Below are 25,345 nucleotides of genomic sequence, written 5' to 3'. Positions count from 1 at the left end.
AGGATTTGATGGCTTTGGGTGGACTGCCCAGTCCATGGAGTTGACCAGTAGAAAGCCACTCATGCTAACAACATTACCACCCATCCATAAACAACTACGTACATTCGTAGGCCCACCAACTATCTACCTAGCTAAGGTGTCGTGCCTGTCTGTGCCTGTGCCTGTGCCTGGATCAGAGTCTGCCCATCCATCGGGTACAGGAAGGTAGGCATGAAGGCTATTGAATGCCACCACTGCCGAATTCCCCTCGCGATTGAACCCCTAGTAAAAGAACGCCAAGGCCTTGTCTTTGTTCGTCCCTTGTTCCTGGTTCTTCGTGCAACGTTCCACATCCTGTCCCTTGCTTCTTTGGAATATTTCAAGCCCTGAGACATCATCAGCTGCACACTCGAGAATATTAGTACACTGACCTGCCTTGTTAGTAGGTAGGTAGCTCTACTCTGATACTTGACAACACTGTACGTAGCTTAGACCTGTGAATAGAGACGCCCCGCCCGTCGCATGTGTGGCACAACAGGAAGCGGTCAGCAGCACAAACTGCTATCCAGTCAATTGGGAACAGCTTTCGGGGCCACCGACTGTTGTGTAGCCAGCTCTGATTTGCTCTGGGCCCTTGGGGGCTTGGTTTCGGATATTTTGGCACATATCACTGGCATTAACATGGGCCTCAAGGTATCAAAAAAATTGGTTGCTGGAAGCGTAAGAGACGAAATTACTAAGTCAGTTTCTGCTGTTTCGACCAGACTCTTGGGCTGTTTATTTTTGTTTCCCCAAGCTTGTAGCTCATCTTTTCTGTTGCCCACTAGATTGACCCTACCATCGGGTATTGATTGATTCCACGATAGTAGTGTTATTATTATGGACTACCTACCTAATATGATCATACGAATTAACTGGAGCTTCGAGCCAGCCAGGTCAACACTGCACCGCACCGCACAGCACTGCACAGCACCACACCGCACCGTGATGTACAGCGCAGAGCACAGCGGGGATACCAAAGGTAAGGCGGCCGATTCGAGGCCACGAGACTTTTCCTTTATCAGGTATTTTCGAACACGGCATGTTGAACTGAGCTTCATCCCTTTTCCACCCTATAAATTTTTGCTTTGTTCTATATCCGTCAACTGGATCTGGTCTCCAACTTCCACGACAAGTTACCCCATGCTTTCAGCATCGGGTACCCCTGACATTGGTAGCTCAACGCTCCGCTGCCTCTAATATACGGCACCTCCAATCCAATCCATACCAACCGTATCAGCACCAACGCCAGACTCTGCGAACGGAACGTCAACGCGCGCGCCCACCTCTCTACTGCTCCAGCGGGCCTCCGATTATCAAATTTCCCGACTCCATTCCTCGTTACATTACTGTTAATCTGTCTATCTGTGACTTCTTTTGCTCTTTCTACCAAGCCTGCCCTTTCAGGCTGGATTTACCGTCACTCCTGACCCTGCGACCCGCAACAAGATCGGCTCAGAGCAAAACAGAACGGCCATCCATCCATAGCAGACCACTCCATCCCTCCCCCTGGCCCGCAGTTTGGGACCCCCTCCCGTTTCGCCCACCGTGGCAGTGGGAGCTTGCGAAGCAGGGCCCGCGTCTACAGTGCCTTTGCCTCCGCGACTGCGATTGCGACCGAGACCGAGACTGAGACTGAGACTGCGCCGTGAATAGGCAGAATTCGAAATGGGTCGTAAGGCGGCACCACAGCCGCTGGCACTTTCGTCTCAGTCTTCGCCCCAAACTCAAGCCCAAGCCCAAGCCCAATCCGATTCTGACGCTGCTTTACGCAACAAAGACAGCCCGCTCACTGCTGAAACCGTTTCCCCGGGTGCATCGCCAGTCGAGTCCAAATCGCCCCGTTCTCCCCGCTCCTCTCCTTTCCACAGTCGATTCTCACCCTTGAGAAACCAAACTGGAAAGCAAAAGAACAAGAACTTACCACACACGACTGCAGCACTGGCAACCGTCGCCATAGAAGGAGAGTCGTCGCCGTCATCGTCCACGCCAGCATCAGCATCAGCATCAGCATCAGCATCAGCCCCTGCGACTGCGACTGCGACTGCGACTGCGACTGCGACTGCACAACGACCATCAACTTCTGCAGCGTCGACCGAACGGAGTAGTAGAGAAGAGTCCACTCCTCGACCACCCTTACGACATACGCGCGAGGACCCCTCGACTTATCCTTCCATCTCATCTACTTTGGAAGAGCGAATCCCTGACCCACCCGCGACTACTGCAACTCCTGCACAGTCCCAAGCACGGCCACCTACGTCAAGTGGACCGAAAAAGGGTTCTAAGAACGGCTTCTTCAACTTTAACAAACAATCCAAATCTTCCAACCAATCTCAGCCCTATGCCCACCGTCGCAAGCAGACAGAGACGAGAGCTCAGGTAACGTCGAGGGGTAGTGACGGATCTAATCGACCAAGACAAGGAGGTATGTGAGCATGAAGCTAAGCCTGGCATTGGGACGATCTATTGTACTTTGGCTACAGCACACATATTGAGGCCATGACCAACTGCTGACACCATGTAGATAAATCCGATTCCGCATACCCCGACCACACTCTTCACAAACCCAACTCTGCCGATCCTTTACGAAGCGACTTATCTTTATCATCTGCTGGCGACTACGAGGCTGCTTCACCACACTCCTCAGTGAGGAAAGGCAGGTCCAAACCTTTTGGCATTTTGAACCGCAGCCGGTCCAATCGCGACAAAGAAGACGGCAGCCCCGAGCCGAAGCCTGTCACTTCCTCCCGCCAGGGCAACGAGCCTGAATTGCATCTTAACTCTGTACCGTACAAATCCGGAAACCAGGGCAGTGATCGGTCGCTTCGAGACATGATGAATTCCGCAGTTCGCAATCGATCCGAGGACCGCGCCCCACGAGACACATCTTCGACAAGAAGAGCACAGCAAAACAAGGAACCAAAGACGCAACCATCATCCCTAAACGAGAACGGAGGTTCTTTCTTTAATGGTTTAAAGAGCACGGGAACTCGTGCGGCTGGCATGCTGAGCGACCGCTTCTTTAAGGGTGGGCGAGGCGGCCGAGAAGACAAGGACGCTTTGGATGACGAACATTATCAGCTCAAGGTCATCAATTTACCGCTAGTTGAGCAAACACGATTAACGCGAATTTCGAAGCGACTTGAGGACTCAAGGGATAAGACGGAATTCTGGATGCCCGCCTTTCCATGGAGAGCCATCGACTATCTGAACTATAAGGGATGTGAAGTTGAGGGTCTTTATCGTGTTCCAGGAAGTGGCCCCCAGATCAAAAAGTGGCAGCGCAAATTCGATGAGCGTGAGTGTTGATCGCATTGCTACTGATCTTGGATATTTGAGCTGACCCAAAACAGAGTATGATGTGAATCTTTTCAATGAGCGTGACTTATACGATATCAACATCATTGGCTCGATGCTCAAGGCATGGCTGCGAGAGCTCCCTGACGAGCTGTTCCCAAAAGCCGCACAGGATCGAATCGCAAGGGAATGCGCGGGTTCGGAAGAAGTTCCCGAACTTCTCATCGAAGAGCTCTCAAATCTCTCCCCTTTCAATTATTACCTGCTTTTTGCCATCACATGCCACCTTAGCCTTCTTTTGGCTCATTCGGACAAAAACAAGATGGATTTTAGGAATCTCTGTATTTGCTTCCAGCCGTGTATGAAGATTGACGCATTTTGCTTCAAATTCTTGGTATGCGACTGGCGTGACTGCTGGCGAGGCTGTAAGAACGAGGCAATGTACATCGAGGAGGAATATGTGATCTTTGATCAGCCTCCACCACGAGGTCTAGCTGAACCGACAAAGCCAAAACCCCAAGAAGAGTCGGAGGAGGATCGGCAACATCTTTCCTCCTCAGGGAGCAGCAAACAGTCAGACCACCACAGCCCCGGCAATCAGACCTCAAAGCTGAAGAAAAAACAGCTCCAGATATCCCCCTCGAACGGAAGCGTCACCTCGACCAACTCGTCTGCCCCAGTCACCTTGAATGCCAACACTAACAACGAGCACGAGCACGAGGTAGAAAGTCGCTCGAACAATATACGACCGCTATCACCTATCATGCCTCTATCGCCCCTCGGCTTTTGAGGTTCAGGATTGCTACTTGCTCGCTAAGCGGCGCGGGCATACTTGCGTCCTACCAACTGTTCATGCAAAGCTGTCCAGCATTAATCAATATACGCCATGCATTCTCAAGATTCCGAGAATGCCCTGGCCCGTGTTTACCAAGGCCCGGCTGACCATTTGCAGTAATGCTACTGGGAACAGGCTGCTGTCTCGATTACTGATCGGGCTATCCGTCATGATGGAGTATGCAGTACACATACGCAGCAAGAGCCAATTTACGACGTCATGCCCTTACGATTTTCGTCTTTCATCTTTCGGCTTTGTTGCACGATCTGGTTGCTCCGAACGCTGGCGTTTCTCTAGAGCGACCTAGCAGTTTTCAGATGTGCAATGAACCAAGCTTTCAGACGAGCATGACCGTCGACAACTCCCAAGCGAGTGACACCTTTCAACTTGCACTTCTTCCCTTTCTTTTTCTTTATTTATTGCTTGGTATACCCCATTGCATTTTTGAGGAGAATATCATCCAGGAGGGCTGTGCTGTACCCAATACCGGGGGAATCTTGTTTGATATTTTAGCGTTTTTTGTTTTGTTTCTTTTGATTTAGTTGATAAGCCGAATTCTGTTACTTTGTTTGGCTTGGTGGTGCTGGCTGTTAATCGGCGTCGTGTTAAAAGGGGCTAGTAGGAAAGATGTCACCGTGGTTATGCAGCGAAGGCATGGAGTATCTTGGAATCGAATATGGAAAACAACAGTTCCTGCGAACAGATCAGAGTTTTGAGCTCTGAAACCAATAGTAATCACACGGAACTCTAAAGTAACATAAATGAAACCCAGGCTTTGACAGATCTGTCCAAGTTTGGCGAAAGATATACTCAGTTTCATTATATCGATCGACTGTCTGGATCTATTGTGCCGTCTATTCGCGCCGTAATAATAGCTTGCGGTGAACCGTCGACAATCAGATAACTGCGTGCAGTAGCAAGCGGCACAGCCAACATGATGAATGAACTGCAAGACAGAACTGAACATGCATTTTCTGATATAGATGCGACATAGCACAGAAGTCGAAGGCTGTAATAAAAACGTTTCTTCACTTCTAAGCTGAACGTCTAAACCCTCCCAAATCCCTAGCTTTTTTTAGATGCCGATTTGAAACGCCAAAGTCCTGAACGCCGCTACATGCTCGAAAGCAATAGTCCTGACCAGTGCCCACACTAATACTAAGGTGATGACCCAATCCATGCTCTTCCAGAATAGCCGCTGATCCTTTATTTGGGAATACCCTTGTTCTTGCGCATCAAGCGTTCGTTGCGCTTGACTCTCTCCTTGCGTTCTCTTCGGCCATCGCCACGGATGGTGGTGCCCTCCTTTCTCTTCTTTTCGGCTTCCATGTCGACCTCAACAATGGGCCAGTCCTCGCCCTTCTTGTTCAGGGCCTTGTATCCCCACTTGCGCTGCCACTCGCCGGTCTGCTCGTCGAAGGCAAGGTTGCGGCGTGACTCGCGTGTCTTGGGCTTGATGCCCTTCTTGGCGGCGAATCGCTCCCACTTGGTAGGAGCCTTGGCCTGAGGGACGGGCTTCTCACGGGGGAGACGGGTGCTCGGCGCTGGGAGGGTGAGCAGAACGCCCTCGGCAGTAGAGCTGAGAGGGCATGTGGTGAGAAACTGGTTGATGAGAGACTGGGCGCCGTCACGGGCAAGTTCGGCGAGGGACTGCTCGAGGTTCTCGCGGTCGAGGGTCACTGGGTTGGGGTCCTCTGCGAGGAGATGGCCAAGGTCGAAAGTGTATGGTGTAGGCTTTTCGACTGCGACGGGCAGCTTTGGCTTAGAGTTTGGGAGCGACATTATGGTATTTTATAAGATGAGACCGGAATTAGATAATTGGATGTTGATATAGATCGATAGCTATCGTCAGTCTGTAGGACAATTGTTAGGGTTCGTTGTCGCAAACTGCCTGTCGTGCGTGATGTTGCTACTTGGGAACTTTTTTCCCAGCCGTCTACTAGACTATCTTTTTTCTTTAGCGATAAGATATGTCGGATCAGTGGACAGTCGTTTTTCCGACAACCTACCCCGCTAACCAATCAGGTATACCCGTTGCTCCTCATCCTTGCACGTTTGGGGGCGTGTCGTTAATGCTCCGAGATTTTCGAGAGTGGCATTCGACCTCAGCTCAAGACGGCCGCGAGACGAGCGTTCCAAGAACCGGCTCAATTGGCGCCAATGCGACTATAGACGTCGCCCAAGTCACCGATATAAACAAAAGGTCCCCTGAACCGACATTTCTGGGATGCTTCTGAGGACGATGGCCTCCGCCAACACCCTCCGATGCCTTATGAGGCCAACCATTCCCCGGGCTCCTCGAATTCAACCCGTTTTGCTCGCTCCCTTCTCGACCACGAGCTCGGTTCTGGCCGTATCAGCTCCCCCGCCAATTAAGAGCCGAAGAGATCTTCCCCAGAAGGTTAAGAAGTCGTACAAGAAGCGTGCCAATGTGGCGCCTGTCCGAAAACCTCAGCCCGGCGAGCGCAAGGCCTTCCGAAAGCGCATCCAGCTCAGCAACAACAGTGCCCTGCCCGTCCAAGGTCTCGAAACTTTGAATGCTACCAACATGACCGATGACTCGAGTGCTGGAAAGGTCTTTGCTATGCCTGATCAGGTGGTGGATCATCTGCGTGCCCTCGAGGCTTTTAAGACGACACAAACATGGAACTTGTTCCGAAAACCCCACGTTCTGCTGCGCAAGGAGACATTGGAGCTGATGAAGAAGCTTGAGCTGTCAGTTAAGGAGAAGAAGGCTCTCAAGTGCGTGTTGACGGGAAGCAAGTTGTCCGGAAAGAGTATGGCCATGCTCCAAGCTATGTCTTATGCTCTTCTTAACAACTGGGTGGTATTCCACATTCCCGAAGGTACAGATCCTTCCGACCTTCATTGACAATCCGATTAATTCTAACTGTAAATAAACAGGCCAAGACTTGACCAACGGCAACACGGAATACTCTCCTATTCCAGATACTGAGCCACCACAGTTCTCTCAGCCCATTTACTGCCTCAAGATGATCCAGAGCCTCTACAGGGCCAACCGTGTTATTCTTGAGAAGCTCAACATTGAGCAGGACTGGTCCAAGTTTACCAACCTGAAGAAGGGCGCCACTCTGGCCGACCTGGCCCTCAGCGCAAAGGAAGCTGAATACGCCTGGCCAACCCTTCTGGCCCTCTGGACAGAACTCACTCTGCCTGGCCGACCCCCCGTGCTCTTCGCCCTCGACGGTCTTGCCCACATCAACAAGATCAGCGATTACCGAGACGCTGCCTTCAAACAGGTTCATGCTCATGAGCTGACGCTGGTGCGTCTTTTCATCGATGCTTTGTCTGGCAAGGCTGCTCTACCCAACGGTGGTGCCGTCATCGCCGCCACCTCCGAGAACAACAGTCACCACCACCCTTCACAAGAGCTTGTTCTATCCCAGCTTGAGGCTGGACAAGCTGGCCGTGAGGTTCCCAAGCCCAATCCCTATGAGCGCAAGTATGACGAGCGTGTGTACGACGCCCTTAAGAACAGCTGGGTTCTCCGCCTTGAGGGTGTAAGCAAGGATGAGGCTCGCTCGTTGATGGAGTATTGGGGTGCGAGCGGACTCTTCCGCCATGTGCTGAACTCACGGACAGTCTCTGAAAAGTGGACAGTGGGAGGCCATGGTAATGTTGGTGAGATGGAGCGTGCGTCGTTGATGCAAATGAGACTGTAAAATCTATCCTATAAATGTACAATATCGGTGTCTGAGTAGAAACCTACAAAGCATATATGTGTTCCCTCTACGTTTTCACCCCTAGTGGGTAGCATAAAATCTGGCTTCCCAGGCCTCCTAAGTCTTGGGGTTTAAACATAACTAGTCTAAGAAGTCTAGTCCAAGTAACATAAACTGACCTACTGATTTCGTCTCTTATTGTTTTAGTCCAATACACCGAAGGCCCCTGAAGCACTTCATGAGGTCAATCATACATACATACATATTGCACTTGAATTGCATACTAGGTTTGGAATCTGTAACTACTAAATCTCATTGCTTAGTGCTACATTTGCAGACTCTTCTTGCTTGGGTACGTAAATATGCCTGAACGCCGTAATCGCACATCATCTATTCCACACGCATTATAGGATAATTAAAAGTCATCGTCGTTTTGATTCTCGCCACCGACGACCACAAATACCAGTCTGGCACCGTTGCCAGTGGTTTGCCAAACCTGTAAAATATCGTTAGTTGGGTGTCATAGTTGTTGATCCACATCATAAAACTTACATTCAAAACTGAGGTATGTTCATGAAGAGCGTCTTGCCACTGGTCAAGGGTGAATCGGGCCAAGACCCGGTCCCTGACCTTGCTCATGCTCAGCTCAATACCCAGGTCTTCATCATCCGCAGCGTCGTCAGGGCGGCATTGACCAGTTTCAGCCAGATTCTTGACCAAGTTATAGATCCTGTCCGTGGGTTTCATGTTGCGACGCCCAGCATCGAGTTCGTTGTTAAGACTTTCCTTGCTAGCCTCGACTAGTCGAAGGGCCTCGTCAACATCATCTTGGACAACCTCGTTACTGAATCGTAGGCGTGCCAGGGCCTGGGCCAAACGGACAACACCCAGGAGGGTACGGGGTGTGGTATGAGTGAACTGCTTGCCCTTCTTCTCAGCACGCTGCTGCTGGTCTCGCATGCGCACATATGTCTTGATCATATACTCTGACACGTTCGCAGGGACAACAGGTCGATAGGTCCTGGCCTGGGCAATATAGGACCGCACCTCGTGAGGGCTGAAAACCACGTTATCAGTGCCGATGTCGGGGTGCCGACTGTTCATGTGCACAAAAGTAACGTGCTTAGCAAGCTGCTCATCTGTTTCGCGGGTAGGGGTATCAAGAAGCAAGAAAAGGATATCGAAACGGGACAAGAGTGCGGCAGGTAGGTTGATGTTCTCAACTGGAGAGATGCGAGGGTTGTAACGTCCGTAGACAGGGTTAGCGGCAGCGAGAATGGAGGTACGGGCGTTCAGGGTGGTGGAAATGCCGGCCTTTGAGATGGAAATGGTCTGCTGTTCCATAACTTCGTGGATGGCGGTACGGTCAGTCTCGTCCATCTTGTCGAATTCATCGATACAGCAGATTCCGTTATCGGCGAGAACAAGAGCACCACCTTCAAGGACCATTTCATCGGTGACGGGATCTCGCATTACGGCAGCGGTAAGACCGACACCACTGCTTCCACGGCCAGATGTGTAGACGCCACGAGGGGCAACCTTTGAAATATACTTGAGAAGCTGAGACTTGGCCACACCAGGGTCACCCATCAGGCAGATGTTGATGTCACCACGGATTTTCATACCGTCTCCCATCTCCTTTGTCACACCACCGATAAGAAGCAGCAGAAGGGCTTTCTTGACATCAAGATGTCCGAAAATCTCGGGGGCAATCGACTTGGCGAGAAGCTCGTAAACCTGGCCGGTCTGGCGGTACTTCTCGATACGACGGACCAACGTGGGATCAACGATCATTTCGCTATAAGCCTTCTTGTGCTGAAGGACGTGGTGTGCCTCCAAATAAGTGTCGGTGAGTAGACCGGCCTTCATGGCCTTGAATCCTGTGTAAGGAGTGGGGAGGAAAATGCCCGAAATATCAACAACATCACCAGGGTTGATCTGTCTGACAAGCGTTCCGTGGCAGAAAACTGTAAGGCTGCGAGGAATCTGACCTATAGGAACCTGCTCAGCCATTTCTTGGACCTTGACTTCCTGGAAAGGCAAGAACTTGGAGGCTCTTGAAGAGGGGTTGAGTTGACCCTTGGCCTGGTTCTGTTTACAGTCTTCTGAAGGACACATAGTCAAGGGACCATATTGCTTATCAGTGATAGGCTGGAAGATTTCACAACCACATCTGTCGCAGGTGTATGCGCTGACTTGCACAATGGGTTTGACATCGGAGACCCGAGTAGCAATTGCGCGAACGGTGATCAGATGACCCAAGTGGTCACCGCGTACTTGCCGTACTGCTAGTGCCTTTGAAGGCTGGCTTGAGGTGCCAGATCGAGGCTTGAAGACAAGAGTGTATCTGCGGGTGAGTTCTGCAGGGAACTTGTCGTCTGCAGCAGTCGGGTCACGTTCAGCAGCCTCATCAAGCTCTCGGTTGCGGGCCTGTCGTCGAGCCATCAAGACGTCGAGAACATCATCCTTGAAACTGTTTACTAATTAATGCGATGCCTTGTCGATACGCCGTTGGTTACTTACGTTGTATCTGCACTTGCTGGAGGTAGTACTTCGTCCACTGCCCTGGAAAAAATTTCGACGTAGTGCTTTGTGTTCATCTCAATGGAATCCACAAGCCTGAGACTCTCCTCACCCTCGAAGGCTTGACTCTCCCACTATGAACTGTCAGCCGCTGTGGAAAGAAAGAGACGGCCAATCATACTGTTGATAGATCATCGAGATCTATTGTCGCCTCGTCGATTGTTCGATCGGACAGTTGCTGCAGCATATTCTTGTACTTGTACTGGGGAGAACGGCGCTCCTTGGCTTGTTGACCTTGGTTCACGTCCTGTCCATCCTCGTCCATCAAGTCATCCTCGAAATCATCTTCTCCGATTGTGATATTTCCCAGCGCAGTTGTGATTGTTTGCTCGGGCGATGTCTTGAATCCTGTCAAAAACTCCTGAAAGGCATCTATGTATGGGTTATTATATTAGCGCCTACGGGGGATCATTTGGTAGATAATTTACTGACGTTGCTGCTTCTCATAGCTGACAGGCGCCTTAAACTCACGTAGAGCCATTGTAGAGAGAGGGTTATGAGGGGGGAGGGTCTCGAATTCGAAAAGGGCTGTATGTAGTCGAGATTGTTTATTGTATTGCACAAAGCAGATGGAGAGATGCGACTGTAAGGCAATGCACAGTGGGTGGGGCACTCACAGGGGGGCAACGGTGGTTGTAATCTTTCCTCGCACGAAAGTCAACCGCGTCTCGACGCGTTCAGGTGCCACATGCAGGATAAATTGACATCAGCGACCTACCTCTCTACGGATAGACTAGACTAGTGGGTAGTGCTTGCTTGCTTGTAGCCCAGGTATCCGAATTCACCTATGATGGAAAAGTCAGCCTCTAAGCTTAGGATACAAAAACAAGTAGCCTAAATAGCATAGGCTGATGCCAATTTCTTCTCTTATTTCGTGGATTTTCACGATTTCCAAAGTCCAATACTGACCTTTTCCTTTCGCTCTACGGCTTTCAGTCACAGAATGCAGGGCTCAAAGAGCAACATTGTTGGCCACGAAAGCACTGTGAGACCTGCTTAGTATCCCACTTCTTCTCCCTTGAGCACAACCTAGAAAATACCAAAATCACGCCTCCGTTAGTTAATTTGCCCAGATACGCCCTGGTCTGTCGCTGATATGTCCCCAGTGGACAATTGCTCTGATACCTTGAGAATCAGCCACAGCGGTATCGCAGGCAAAGCACAGACCAGAGTTGGAGCTCAGCTAAGAAGAAAGTTGGGGAAGGCAGGCCTCGGGTATCAGAATAATTGACCGCCAGTAGCATAAGAGACGGAATCAATAGGTCAGCTTATACTACATACCTAGACTAGGCTTGTTCGACTGCTTGTTTTTATACCCCAAGATCTGGGGGGCCAACCTTTCTGTTACCCACCACGCAAGGGCAGGTAAGGATAAGTTAGTAGTACCTAGCGCCTGCTCCGTAGGTAGATACGGCGAGGATCCCGAGCACGTGTAGATACCTCGGCTGCGGGACGAGAAACGGAGTTGATGTCGGAATTGTTTCGGTACTCGTTCGCATACAAACATTACCTCTATTTCTCTTTACTTTATGACACCTAGGACTCGCAGCGATTCAAGAGCCAATTAACCTCCCACATACTTGGCGCATCATGCCTCCCAAAAGAAACGCGCAATCCGTGTCTGCGGAGATCTCCCTAAGTCACCTCAAGAGTTGTTTGGTCAACCTGCCTACGTCGCTCGTCTCATTACTAGTTAATGTCAACACTGTAAGCAACTGACTATCTTCTCTTGCTGTTATCGCAATTGGCTAATGTGTGATAGCCTGCGCAAAATGTCATCGTCGAACTCAGCTACCGAGATGCCTCTTCGACTGGGTCCGGCTCGCAACAGCGCTCCATATTTGTAGGATGGACAGGAATGCCAAGCAAGAGAAGAACAGCCCCTCCCGGTACACGCGATGGGCTCAATGGCTCAAGATCATCTCGCGACCAAGAAGTTCAGCTTGTCGAACTCGATGCCACACTAGCAAAGACTCTGGGACTGTCGGAAGGACAGAAGATCATGGCCACCATCCATCTCGATCCTCCGATGGCGCATACGATCAATATCGAACCTCTGACACCAGAGGACTGGGAGATTATCGAGCTACACGCGACGTTCCTTGAACTCAACCTTTTGTCCCAGATCCGCGCGCTTCCGAACCCCTCATACAAACTCGGCGACAACCCTGTTGCGCCCCACGCATTGACGCTGCACTTGTCCCCGACCTCGACTGCGAATATCAAGGTCATTTCGTTAGACCCTGCGCCTCCCGCAGACTCACCATTCGCAAAGATCTCGCCTGACGCCGAAGTGATTGTCGCGCCGAAAACAAGGCAGAAGAGTTCGCTCAACTCGGGCGATCATAGAAGTGTGGCCAGCACCTCCAAGTCCAAGAGAAGTGCCACCAGTACAGTGCGGCGGCGAAGCGCAAAGGAAGAGCGACGGTCTGCCATCTTCTTGCGCGGTCTCGACCGAGCTTCTTGCGAAGAATGGTTTGACGAAGGACCTCTGCCGCAGGATTTCAGTGTGTGGGTTGATCATGATCTTCTCTCCGGTGAAGCTTTGAAAGGAGTCAACTACGTTGCAGTCGATGTTATTAGACCAGCTGGACTACAACAACCCCAACCGGAAGAAGGGGGTGTTCCCACTGGTATGACCGCGGCTACAAAAGTAATTGCTCAGCTCCGGTCATGGATTGACCCTCCCAACAGCCAGGCTGTGGCTCTTTCGTCTCCTCTCTGCGCCACTCTCGGTTGCACTGGTATGGTGGGCGGTATTGTAAAGCTCCAAGCTGCACAACAACAGCTATCCAAGGGCACGGTGCAAAGTATCAAGGTTTTTCCTTTCGCAACAAGTGCCAAAACAGTCGAGGGTCTTCGTTTTGGCGGAGAGTCCAAGGCTGAGAAAGAAGAAGCCGCAAAGCGCTTCCGTCAGATCTACGATGGCTTTAGGGGCACAGATGGGCTCCTCCAAGGACCCTTGACAGATGGGTCTATTCTGAATATATACGACAGCCTTGAGGCCCCTCAAGGGTGGGAGGGCGGTATTGTTAAGTTTACATATGGCGCAGACTTTCAGGAAAGCAAGGAGGCAACAAATTGGCTGCTTGGGCTTGATTCTAAATTGCCCATAGATGTTCAGCCACCCACTACTCGGCCATCCTGGATGTCTGAGCCAGATGGGTTCGAACGACAACCAACACATGATTCGCTTCTTGTTGGAATTGACTCCCTGTTGAACAACTTGCAGTCGAATCTTATGCATCTCTCTTCAGTTCTTCTTACAGGAGGCATGGGGTCAGGAAAGTCTTCCATTGCCAAGCACCTGGCTCAAAAGCTTCGACAAGAATCATTGTTCCATACGCTCTATTACCCCTGCCGGAAACTTGTCAACGACGAGACAAGGATTTCAACGATAAAGGAAACGCTGAATCGGTTGTTCGCCACTGCTAGCTGGGGCGCGCGATTGAACGGAAAGGCCGTTGTTGTCCTTGACGATCTCGATAAGCTTTGCCCCGTCGAGACAGAACTGCAGGTTGGAAATGATAATGGTCGAAGCAGACAAGTTGGTGAGATCTTATGCTCCATTGTAAGACAATACTGCACTCGAGACAGTGGTGTTGTGCTTTTGGCAACAGCCGAAGCCAAGGAGTCAATTAATGGTGTCGTGGTCAGTGGCCATGTTGTGCGAGAGATCGTGGAGCTCAAAGCACCAGACAAAGAAGCAAGACGCCGAGTCATGGAGTCCATCGTTATGCTGGATGCTGTGACTGCCGATGAAGCCCGAACACAGTTTAGTGATGGCAGCCGTCCACAAACTGCCGATAGCAGTACGACGGGAGGAGATAGTGGTGCGTGGATGGATGGTACAAGTCACACGAGTAAGGAGGATAACAAAGCAAAGACAAGTGGTTTCGTTCTGGACCCAGATCTTGATTTCCTTGACATCTCGGGCTCTACGGATGGTTACATGCCTGGCGACATCAGCGTTCTGGTATCCCGCGCCAGAAACGAAGCCATCATCCGAGCCATTGCCGAGTCTCCAGACTCGACGAGTGCTATTCACTTAGCTCGTGCTGACTTTGAAAAGGCTCTCAAGGGCTTTACTCCAGCCTCGCTGAGAAACGTGACATTGCAAAGCTCGTCCACTAGCTTCAAATCTATCGGAGGTTTGCAAGAGACGCGACAAGTACTTCTAGAGACACTGCAATACCCCACAAAGTACGCGCCAATCTTTGCCCAGTGCCCTCTGCGTCTTCGATCAGGTCTTCTTCTCTATGGATACCCTGGTTGCGGCAAGACTCTTCTTGCCAGCGCAGTTGCTGGCGAGTGTGGTCTTAACTTTATCAGCGTCAAGGGTCCTGAGATCTTGAACAAGTATATCGGTGCTTCTGAAAAGAGCGTCCGAGATTTGTTTGACAGAGCTTCAGCTGCAAAGCCATGTGTGCTCTTCTTCGACGAGTTCGACTCTATCGCGCCCAAGAGAGGGCACGATTCTACAGGTGTCACAGATCGTGTTGTCAACCAACTTCTGACGCAAATGGACGGTGCCGAAGGCCTGTCAGGTGTCTATGTGCTGGCAGCTACATCCAGGCCTGATCTGATTGATCCTGCTCTGCTTCGCCCCGGTCGTTTAGATAAGTCTCTCCTCTGCGACATGCCTGCCCTGGAAGATCGAGTCGATATTATCAAGGCATTGTTCCAGAAAGTGAGACTTTCGGATGAATTGGTCGAGTCTGATGGACCCCTTACGGACATTGCCCGCCAAACCGAAGGGTTTTCGGGTGCTGATCTTCAGGCCCTTGTATCCAACGCTCAGTTGGAGGCTATTCATGACGTCTTGGATGTGGACGGACCTGCAGTCACCTCAAAACGGCCCAACGGTACCAACGCCAAGTCGAACTCCACACCAAGCTTCGTCCAGTTCCGCTACGGCGATAAAGTCAAGCCAGTCATTGAAGCCACACCAAAGAGCAGGTCAGCCGCCCTCGTTGAGAATGCGTCGATCCTCGCAAAGCTTGAGGAGATCAAGATAGCTCGTAAGAAGTCAAAGCAAGTTCATGGCGCTCCTGCAGGCAACACCGATGCCAAAGCGCAAGCCAGCGAGCAGAGGGAAGTGGTCATAGAGTTGAATCATCTTCTCAAAGCGCTAGACAATACAAGGGCCAGTATCAGTTCCGAAGAGAAGAGGAGATTGCAGAGAATTTATACCGAGTTTGTCGTTGGTAGAAGTGGACAGATGAAGGATGGGCAGGGAAGTATGGAGATTGGAGGACGGAGCAGCCTGATGTAAGATACGGTCTTGGGACACATCGAATATTGGATATAGATATTAACCAGTTTACAATTTGTTGGGTTTTAGCTTCGTATATAGTTCTTATTTAGCATACACTCAACACGAAGCATCTTCAGCCAGGATCTTTCCCATGCCCTCTAGAACTACACCGTGAATCCCTTCTCTGGCTGCGAGCAGGCCATTGTTCTGGTTCAAATCCCTTCCAGCTGCAAAGTCCATTTCCTTACCATCGAGATCTGTCACTTTACCACCAGCCTCAGTCAAGATGAGCTGCGCACCGGCATGGTCCCAAATGTACATGCGTACACTGCTAGACGAAGGTACACGAAGCTGAAAGTCGCCACCGCCAACTAGAAGCGCTGCGTAACGGATGTGAGACGAGTACAGTTCAATGTTGGGGAACTTGGCACCGAATGAGTCGGCAAGCTTGGTAATGAGGTCGTGGCGCGAGGTAGAGCCGCTGGAGTAATTGATGATTTGGGAGTCAGCGAGGCTAGAAGCTTTGGCGATGCTATCGACGGGCTGTGCGGGCTGGAGACCGTTGAACTCCATTTTGCGGATCGTTGTGCCTTGTCCACGAACTGCGGTGAGCATGAGACCCAAGCCGTCCTTGTCAATAGTTGACTCTGCAACTTTTCCATCTACTGGCTTCAGGTTCGCACAGCCTAGGACACCGACAACTTCTCGACCGTCCTCTACCAAGGCCAGGGACACAGCATACTGTTCACCCTTGAGGAATGTAGCCGTTCCGTCGATGGGATCCATGACCCAGAACCGCCCCTTTTTGCCACCCTGGCCATGACCTCCAAGATCAATTACCTCAAGAAGCTCGTCTACATTCTCGGGGCTGGCGAGCAGAGCTTCGTCGTCTGGGTTCTCCAGGTGAGCATTGGAAGCCAGTTCCCAGACACGCTGCTTCAGGGCGTCATCCTCCCTCAGAGCGCTGGAATCCTCTTCACCAACAAAAGCATCACCAGGGAAGGCCTTGCGAAGAGCACTGATGAGAACCGCCTGAGCAGCAAAATCAGCAGCAGTGACTGGTGAGTCGTCGGCTTTTGAGATTCCGCTGACGGTTGACTGCACCCTCTTGGTAAGGATTGAGGCCCGCAAGACGGCGAGCTCTGCGATTTGACGTTCACGAGTGTAAGAGGCCATTGTGTGAGAATATACTGGCAATGTCAGTGAGGGAACTTGCCTAAAGGCTGTGCGTGGTCTGCACATACGTTCCTATGTTTGACTGTATATGGTTGCTGTTGAATGCTTTTGTCGTGGTCAGACTATGGAGGTAAGGGAGACGGATGACTGAGGCGGTGGTCCTACAGATGGATCCACAGGCTGTGACCATACCTACCTAAGCATCAAATGCACGCATGGGACTGGTAGACTGGGCCTGAACAGCCGCTTGAGTGCACATCTAAGGGTTGCAGAAACCTCGGTGTCTCTGCTTGGTCAGGAAGAAATGCAAGCATAATTCAATCAAATGTCAAAAAGTAACCAAGTCAATCCTGTGGGAGACGTTACAGAACCTCGATGTCCTCCCCGACCTACTGTATCCAGCAAGTCTGAAAACTATCATTATTTTAGTCTTGAAACATGACAATGTCCCCAATGTTACTGTAGCTTTGTTATTTGTCTTCGGGTACAAATAAAGAGACTCCTTGCACTCGACATTCGATGAGTGTAAATCGATACATGAAGCACAGGCAATGAAGCAAGCAGATCACAGTGGAACAATGGACATCGTTAATTATTCATCTTTATAATTTAGCTTCTATCAGCCGAAGCAAAGCCTTTGCTCGGCAACCTCTGCTCTTTTTTTGTCTTCGTTCACAGACCTTCCATGTAAAAAAAGTATTCATCTAACAACAGTCAGGGTGTCCGAAGTGTTGCATTTGGTATCTGCCCCAGTTATCATCGACCAACTGACGAGCACCGAGTCGAGTCGAGTCCTTCGTAATAAATCCTCTTCGATAAAGACGCAACGCTCACCCTGCTCAAATGCATCAAGACGAGTCCTCCAGCGTGTAATATTGGCAATAGCCAAGTCGAGGTGACACAACTCCGCCTATGACAAGCCCTATGCCATGCAATCCGGGTATGATATGAACCACTCCGCACCTAGCAAAAGGGCAACATCGTACTAGCCCTGCTCATTGAAATATGCGCAACCAAACGCCGGTCCTATGCGGAAAGTAAAACAAACGATGCTAAAGTCGTCATGAAAAAAAACAAAATTCAGGTATATTTGTACGTGACAAGTTGGTGTGTTTGTTGTCGAGAATCGCTCGTTGCGCGTTCTCGGGATGATTATACACCATTGGTCTTGGCCGAACCAGGTTCCTTGTCTCGAGAGTGTAGAGTGCGATACATGTTGCTCAGTCGTTTTCCAGTGACACTCTTGCTTGTATCGTCCACGGGCCATAAGGCTGCTAAAAAGTCCCTGCAAATAAGGTTAGCGAAATTGAATTCAAGACTCGATATCGAAGCATGAAACTTACCAGAAATTACTCTTGAGACCCTCGTCAGCAGCAGTGGCCGCCAATTTTTCATCGAGAAACGTGCCTATAACGACCAACTCGACCTTAAATATGTTCGCCCGCTCCTTACTAGACTTGACGTTGTCCTTAGTAGTAGAGAGAATTCTCTCAAAGTTTTCGCGGACTGGTTTCAATAAGAACCATATCATGGCATCATTGTCTTGTGCTCGTTGATCCTTGTTGTCGCCAATGCGGCGAAGCTCATCCAGCCGTCGAAGAGCCTTGGCTCGGCGCTCATCCTGGGGGTACGAGTCTTGAGCCCGTTCGCGCTCACGTTCTCTATCACGGTCTTCGCGATGTCGGTCAAGTCGACGGTCGTCTCGACGATCATCTCGACGCTCGTCTCTACGGTCATCGCGTCGGTCATCACGTCGGTCATCGCGTCGGTCATCGCGACGATCGTCACGTCGGTCATCACGGCGGTCATCTCGACGATCGTCTCGGCGGTCGTCGCGTCGGTCATCACGTCGATCGTCCCGGCGATCATCACGATGGTTGTGGCTAAGACGATGCTTGTCAGCTCGTCGGTCATCACGCCGGTCATCACGCCGGTCATCACGCCGGTCATCACGCCGGTCATCATCATCGCGGTAGCGGCGCTTCTCCGATCTGTCTCTGTCATCACCATGCTTGCTGGTCCGGCGATGCTCTTCGATGCGACGATGCTTAGGGCTGCGGCTATCTTCATGCGATAGGTGTTTCCGCTTGTAGTCGGGTCGTGGAGTGCCACGTTCGTCGGCATGGCCACGGGATCGGTGGGGGTCCCCGTGAAGATGCTCCCTATCACGATCACGATCACGATCACGATGCTTCTTTCCGTTGTGAGGTGCAGGAGATGCCGTAGCACTTCCCCGGTGGCCATTGGCAAGTGACTTCTTGTTGTTGCGGTGATGGTTCTCCACGGCGCGTTGCACGCCTCGATCGTTTGAATGCTTCGCTTGCAGAACGGATAGCAGGTACTCCGAGCGACGAACAAGGTGCACTGCACCAGGGGCCTTCATCTTATCATTGCCCTTGCTGCGTTCTTCCTTCTTCTCAACACGATGTTCTTCGAGGAAGAGCTTCTCCGTCATGTCCAGATCAGGGTCATCACGAATCTGCGGCCAGGCACCAAAGCCATGTCTGTCAATGCCAATCAAGAGCATAGCATCCTCTTTGGCACCCCAAGCACAGGAATAGTTGGCTGCCTTTGTCGCATCAGGAAGGCGGAACGAGTGCCAGTCACTATGGCTACGGATAGCCTGTCGAAGGAGCTGAAGCTGTTTGGGACGTTCAATAGCCGTCTCAGCATTCACCTTCTTCAAGTCGCCAAAGTCGATTAGAACTGCCTTTCGATCCTTCTTCGTGAGCGTTTTCCCTAATCTCTTCTCTTCTTCCACCATTTGAGCAAGGTTTTCATCAACGGCTTCCTTGGCTGCCTTGATAAACTCATCGAGGACGGACTTGACATAGTCTTGGTCTCTCTCCTTGAGCTTGGCATCTTTGATAATCTCATCGCCGCGGTCGTCCATCGAACCATATCGGAAGTAGGCCTTGATAAGACCACGTTGCTCCTTGTCAGTCAAAGGACGTTTGGGGTCGGCAAGCAAGATTCGTCTGTTGTCATCGTCCTCTTTGTCTCGCTGTTCCCTCTGACGTTTCTTGAGACGATCAGCACGATCATTTTCGTTGTGGCGGTTCTTGATCGTAGCCCGTCGCGGTGCGCTTTCAGCTGCAACCTTGGCAACGTAGGCTTCATGTTGCTTCTTTTCCTCTTCAGCCTTGATCTCAGCGAGCTTATCGGCTGGGATGATCTGATCCCAATCAAGATTGATATCATCCACCTTGACATCAGTGATCTGCATGAAGTTGTCCCAATCGATGCCACCACTACTGAGGTTAATCTTGTCATCTACCTTTGTCTTTGTGATTTCGGCGTTCTCAAGGATGGAGTCAATATCGAGCTGTTCAAGACGTTCTTGGTTGCCGCTCTGCTCAAACATCTTGGACGAACGCATCTTCAACACCATTTGAATATCTTCTGAGGACGAAGGGCCCTCAACTCTCAGACCCTTCTTGTTCAATTCTTCCTTGAATGCCGCCTTACCATCATCGGTGACGCCGGCCTGGATGGTCAGATACTCGAGAAGAAGCTTGTTACGAGCTCGCTCAAGAACCTCCTCCTCAACTGTTTCCTTGGATACGAGGCGATAAATGTTGACGGGTCGTTTCTGGCCGATACGATGCGCACGAGCCATAGCTTGCAAATCAGCTTGTGGGTTCCAATCAGAATCAAAAATGATAACCGTATCTGCTGTCATCAAATTGATTCCAAGACCACCTGCTCGTGTGGAGAGAAGGAAGCAGAAATCATCACTGTCGTCTGCGTTGAAATGGTTGATGGCCATGCGTCGAGGACCAGCCGCAATGGTACCATCCAGTCTTTGGAACTTGTAGCCTCGCAAGGAGCAGTAATCACCAAGAATGTCAAGCATCTTGACCATCTGGCTGAAGATCAGAACTCTGTGCCCATCCTTGTTCAACTTTGACAGAAGTTGGTCAAGCAACATCATCTTTCCACTGCTCGCAATCAAGCCCTTGATCTGGTCCTCTCTGCGCACGCTGCCGGCCAGTACCTTCTCTTCGGCACCTGGGAACATGTAAGGATGGTTACTGATCTTTTTCAGCTCCATCATGATATTGAGGAGGGAGTTTTTGTGACCATTGGTAGCGTCACAAAGGGCTGAGTAGTTACGGGTCAAGATGTTCTTGTAATAATCAAGCTGTACGTCCGACAGCTCAACACGAATGATCTTCTCTGTCTTTGGTGGCAGATCTGATTCCACAGTTTCTTTGGTTCTTCGAAGAATGTAGGGTGCAATGGCCTTGTGCAGTTGCTGTAGTTTCTCCTGTGCGTCATTGGCAGAAAGAGAGTCGAGATCCTCATCGATGTCGACCTTGCCAGGGTTCAAGAAGTCGAGCAGAGCTGATAGTTCTGCCAAGTTGTTTTGAATAGGCGTACCCGTGATCAAAACTTTGCAAGGGATGCCGAAGTTCACCAGGCGGTTGTAAAGTTGTGACTCGCGGTTCTTGAGTCGGTGTGCCTCATCAACGGCGAGTGTTTGCCACTTGATGGACTGTAGGAATTGCCAATCCTGGAGGATAAACTCATAAGACGTGACCAAAATGTTGAACTTGGGCTTCTTGGGGTTGCCATCCACAAGTAGCTCATGCTCGCGAATGATGTTTCGAGCATCCTCAGGTCCCAGATAAACAACGTAGTTGAGATCAGGAGACCAGTGGTTGAAGGTATCGCACCAAGCAGGAATGACACTGAGTGGAGCAACCACAAGCGATGGGCCCTCTTGATGGCGAGCGTTGCGAAGCCAACTCAAGAAAGATACAGTCTGGACTGTTTTTCCCAAGCCCATCTCATCTGCCAGGATCACGTTGTTACCTTTGGTCCAATTGAGGCAGAGGAAGTTAAGACCTCTCAGCTGGAAGTTGCGAAGTTCGCCGTTTTTAATGAAGTCTGGCTGTTCCTCAAGCTTGACCATACGTGATCGCGTTTCGGGGTTTGTCTCCTTGCGGTCCGACTGCCAGGATCGAGATGCTCGGTCGAGATACTGGTCAATTTGATCTTGGAACGCGTCACTGATGTCGGATGTGATTTCCCAAGTGCACTCCTCGTAGGTGAGGCCCTTCCATTTGACCAGGTACTCAGTGCCATCGTCACCATCGCGTACGGCCACAACTCGCTCGACCTTTGTGTAGTCCTCATATGCCTCTTCATCTCGCTCGCGGTCAAGAAAGAACTGCTCTTTGGTCTCGGGAGGAATGTCTGTGCCGAAGCGAATGGCTAGTTCGTAGTCGACAAATTTCTTAAAGTAATTCTCGACTTTGCGATGACCACGGTAGCCACGAATATCGTCGAAGGTCTCCCATGTATCATGCAGATGTGATTTGCCTTGCCACTTGATAAAGTACTCAAAGTCGTTCTTGGTTGAGTTGTAAGACAATTCCAACCCGTCTTTTAGACGATGTCGAACAACCTTTTCTATGTATGGCGAGTCATCCACGTAGTCCACTGTGTATGAGACGAGGCCGAGTTCGTCATCGTCATCTTCCTCATCTTCATCGACATCACTTTCCTCGTAGGCTCCTTGTTGTATCTGTGCAGCTCGACGACTCGACCAGCGCTTTTCGGCCAGGGCGAGATCTGGCTGCGCCTCGCGTTGCATTCGAGCCTTCTTCTGGAGACTCTTTGCACGAGCACCGCCATAGTTGTCTGAGTCGGAATCGGAATCGGCTGTTGAGGCCCGTAGCGTTGGCGTGCCAATCTTTGAAGCTGCAAAGGTCATGTTAGACAACGCTAGGGAGAAATGGCCGTAGCTGGGAGCAAATTTTTTTGGCAACTTACAAGGACGTGAGGTCTCGACACGTCGTCGTTTGACTATACGACGGTTGACAGGTGGCTCTGAGTCCGAGTCATCAGATTCGACCTATAGGAATTGGGTTAATGGTATGCCCTGATGTCAATTCTCAATGATGACCTACAATTTTTCGTTGTTCTCGAGGTCGTGTCTATGAACTAGTCAGCAAACAAGAAGAGAGAGGCTAAAAAAAATTCGCAACGCACACTTCGTCTTAATCCATATAGCTCTGGGTTGGCTTTAATGTAGTCTTCCTCCTCGACAGGAGCTTTGCGTTTTGAGGTTCGAGTCGAGTCAGTAGAGCTGGCGCGGTCTTCTATCACGTCCTCATTCTGAGACAGGATGCTCCCCTCCATGTCGAAGTCACCGTCATCAGATGCATTGTCTTCGCTTGACTGCTCGCTCGCCGACATGTGTGTGTCATCTTGTATCATATTGGAGTCGTGGTTCGCATCGTCTGAGGAAGTTGGCGATGGAGGATCTAGCGTGTGATCAGGGGCATCGTGGGAATCGCTATCGGTTGCGTGGTCTCCTGTATCAAAAGACATGCTGATTTCATCGCCAGCCGATAAGTGTCCGTTCGAAGGATCCCCAAAAGTAGGGGTGGACATCATGTTGGTGATGAAGCAGACTACCTACTGAAGACGCGACGGTATTAGCTGATGGCCTGGTCTGGCGTGTGTGTTTGAGGGATTATTGGAATGACGCGATTCTTGCGACCCATAAGCGACGCCAGAAAGGACGGTATATGGGAAGAACAGTAGAGATTCGTCACTTGTCGCATCCCGTGTAAGTTCTCGATGGCAAGGCTGATGAAAAACCCCCAACTCGCGATTGAAAGGATAAGACAGCTCGGAGATGCTGTATCGGGTCGCAGGAGCATCCAGCTGGGCGTGAAGCATCGAATCCATCAAGTTTCATCGCGATATACCATATATAAGGCTCTTATGAAAGCAATATCGCGATGGGTACGGTCGAGGCCGAGGCGGGATCGACGATAGGCGACAGGCCAGCAAGCCAGAAGCGCGGTAGAGACTGAAAGGAGCAGGAAGAGCAGGGTAAACTCACAAGTCATTAAAGAATAATCTACAGACGGCAGGCAACATGTAGATAATATCGGAAGCCTGTCAGGATACGTTCGGGGTTATCGATGGCCCGGTGACGTGGGTAGGGTCGGGAGAATCAATTTGGTGGAGAGGCAGGAACCTGAAGATTTGGATTGATTGCACGGGGTGAGAGCACTGAGAGGTGGAGTATGCTCACGTGATCTCGGACAACATCAATTCACTGCGGCATGTCGAGACACAATAAGTTCTTTAGTCTAGAACAAACGCTACTGTGGGCTTAGAGTCTAAATTTCGTATACTTCTTATATTTCTCTATTCATAAAGCTTGTGCATTTTTATCGGCTGTTTGAAGTTAAATATTCGTACAGCAAGTTGCCTCTTAGCTTTTACTTAGACGACTATGCATTTTACATAAGTCTACATTTGGCCAACTTAGCGTGGACCATTGAAATCATTACCCTAAACGACAACTTGTCCGTTGCTTCTATTGCCTATTACGCTGGTTCTTGGGGTAGCTGCCTAATCCAATTGTTCTTGTTGGTTGTTTGAATTCGGGAATTTCTATTGTAATTAGATATGCAATTTTTTTTGCAGCCCGGCATCGTGGCTCATTCCTATCAATAAGTACCCAGGCAGGTCTCCCTGTTCCTCGTTCGTCAAACGCCCAAACGCCCACATCACTGCCATATGACTTTTACGCCAACGCGTTTTGCAGGTCTTCCCGTATGAAAAGTTACCACTCCAACCATTTATCTATTGGAATGTTTAAGTACATACAGGACCTTCTGTGTGGACACAACATAATCGATTGCAACAGTTGTGTATTTGGTATTTGTTTACAACTTAAGAGTTCAATACTGACTTTTTCTGTGACCCTGTAGCTTTTAGTCATAGAAGGTAGGGTCTAATAAAGAAGCAACCTTATTCTCGTGCAATACAAGGAAAATGTTGTATTTGAGACATCACTACACAGTCACGTGTTTGAATGCAACCGTAGCTGACTGGTATCCTACATTGATTGGAATGTGACATGCATGACCTGAAAGTCGAGATCAGGTACATACTGATATTGGCTCGCAAGGAATATGAGTCACAAGAACTTCATCTAAGCCTCGCCACCCTTGTTGACTGGTACAGATAGAACAACAATGTAAAACCAACTGGAACATTGACCTACACACTAAGCATTGCATCCCCTCCACATCAGCTGTGCAAATCGTTAAAGTGCCCGGCGGATCAGTTTTATTTAGGAAGCTAACTCTGGTTGATATACTGCTCCGTATACCTGTCAATAACAACACAACAAATGCATTTGCTATTGATCTTCAAGTCGACCATCAGTATGAATTATGGACAGGTTCGTACGTCAATTAAGCCAATTCTTTAGAGACCACTTAGTAGTACCAACCAATAAATTAGATATTGGTTAGCAACAACGTCATGCAAAAAACAGGTACGTACCTATTACTGTGTTAAAGTCAGTGGTCCACAGCCCCGCCAAACCTACTAATGACAGGGCCTGAAAATTGGATTACCATCCACACAATCCAAACCACCCGGGCCTAACCTTGGAACTTCTTTTTACCTTGATTTCTTCCCCTCGTTCTCTTCTCACCGTGTAACCGTTCCTCATCA

General features: G+C 50.1%; 7 protein-coding genes across 7 annotated transcripts, besides 1 other annotated feature; 3 read left to right on the top strand and 4 right to left on the bottom strand.

The window, feature by feature from the left end:
- The first annotated feature begins 919 nt into the window (after positions 1-919).
- Positions 920-964: a microsatellite.
- Positions 965-1,686: 722 nt separating this feature from the next.
- FPSE_02673 (uncharacterized protein) lies at positions 1,687-4,105 on the top strand (the record flags this gene model as incomplete). The annotated part of the gene is made up of 3 exons (XM_009255792.1): positions 1,687-2,443; positions 2,543-3,316; positions 3,372-4,105. The coding sequence occupies 3 exons, from the start codon at positions 1,687-1,689 to the stop codon at positions 4,103-4,105; spliced, it is 2,265 nt and encodes a 754-aa protein (XP_009254067.1).
- Positions 4,106-5,356: 1,251 nt separating this feature from the next.
- On the bottom strand, positions 5,357-5,932 carry FPSE_02674 (uncharacterized protein; the record flags this gene model as incomplete). Its single annotated transcript, XM_009255793.1, has 1 exon — positions 5,357-5,932. The coding sequence occupies one exon, from the start codon at positions 5,930-5,932 to the stop codon at positions 5,357-5,359; it is 576 nt and encodes a 191-aa protein (XP_009254068.1).
- Positions 5,933-6,392: 460 nt separating this feature from the next.
- Positions 6,393-7,833, top strand: FPSE_02675 (uncharacterized protein; the record flags this gene model as incomplete). Its single annotated transcript, XM_009255794.1, has 2 exons — positions 6,393-6,996; positions 7,055-7,833. 2 exons carry the CDS (start codon positions 6,393-6,395, stop codon positions 7,831-7,833), a joined length of 1,383 nt encoding a protein of 460 aa, XP_009254069.1.
- A 415-nt stretch (positions 7,834-8,248) lies between these two features.
- FPSE_02676 (uncharacterized protein) lies at positions 8,249-10,897 on the bottom strand (the record flags this gene model as incomplete). Its single annotated transcript, XM_009255795.1, has 5 exons — positions 8,249-8,329; positions 8,386-10,306; positions 10,357-10,490; positions 10,538-10,788; positions 10,849-10,897. 5 exons carry the CDS (start codon positions 10,895-10,897, stop codon positions 8,249-8,251), a joined length of 2,436 nt encoding a protein of 811 aa, XP_009254070.1.
- A 1,109-nt stretch (positions 10,898-12,006) lies between these two features.
- On the top strand, positions 12,007-15,691 carry FPSE_02677 (uncharacterized protein; the record flags this gene model as incomplete). Its single annotated transcript, XM_009255796.1, has 2 exons — positions 12,007-12,123; positions 12,179-15,691. The coding sequence occupies 2 exons, from the start codon at positions 12,007-12,009 to the stop codon at positions 15,689-15,691; spliced, it is 3,630 nt and encodes a 1,209-aa protein (XP_009254071.1).
- A 99-nt stretch (positions 15,692-15,790) lies between these two features.
- On the bottom strand, positions 15,791-16,849 carry FPSE_02678 (uncharacterized protein; the record flags this gene model as incomplete). Its single annotated transcript, XM_009255797.1, has 1 exon — positions 15,791-16,849. The coding sequence occupies one exon, from the start codon at positions 16,847-16,849 to the stop codon at positions 15,791-15,793; it is 1,059 nt and encodes a 352-aa protein (XP_009254072.1).
- A 1,152-nt stretch (positions 16,850-18,001) lies between these two features.
- On the bottom strand, positions 18,002-23,257 carry FPSE_02679 (uncharacterized protein; the record flags this gene model as incomplete). Its single annotated transcript, XM_009255798.1, has 5 exons — positions 18,002-18,134; positions 18,193-22,558; positions 22,631-22,712; positions 22,768-22,794; positions 22,850-23,257. The coding sequence occupies 5 exons, from the start codon at positions 23,255-23,257 to the stop codon at positions 18,002-18,004; spliced, it is 5,016 nt and encodes a 1,671-aa protein (XP_009254073.1).
- Positions 23,258-25,345: the final 2,088 nt, after the last annotated feature.

This window comes from Fusarium pseudograminearum, chromosome 4, assembly GCF_000303195.2.
Source record: "Fusarium pseudograminearum CS3096 chromosome 4, whole genome shotgun sequence".
Classification (NCBI taxonomy): Eukaryota; Fungi; Ascomycota; class Sordariomycetes; order Hypocreales; family Nectriaceae; genus Fusarium; species Fusarium pseudograminearum.
This window is presented reverse-complemented; position numbering and strand designations above follow the sequence as displayed.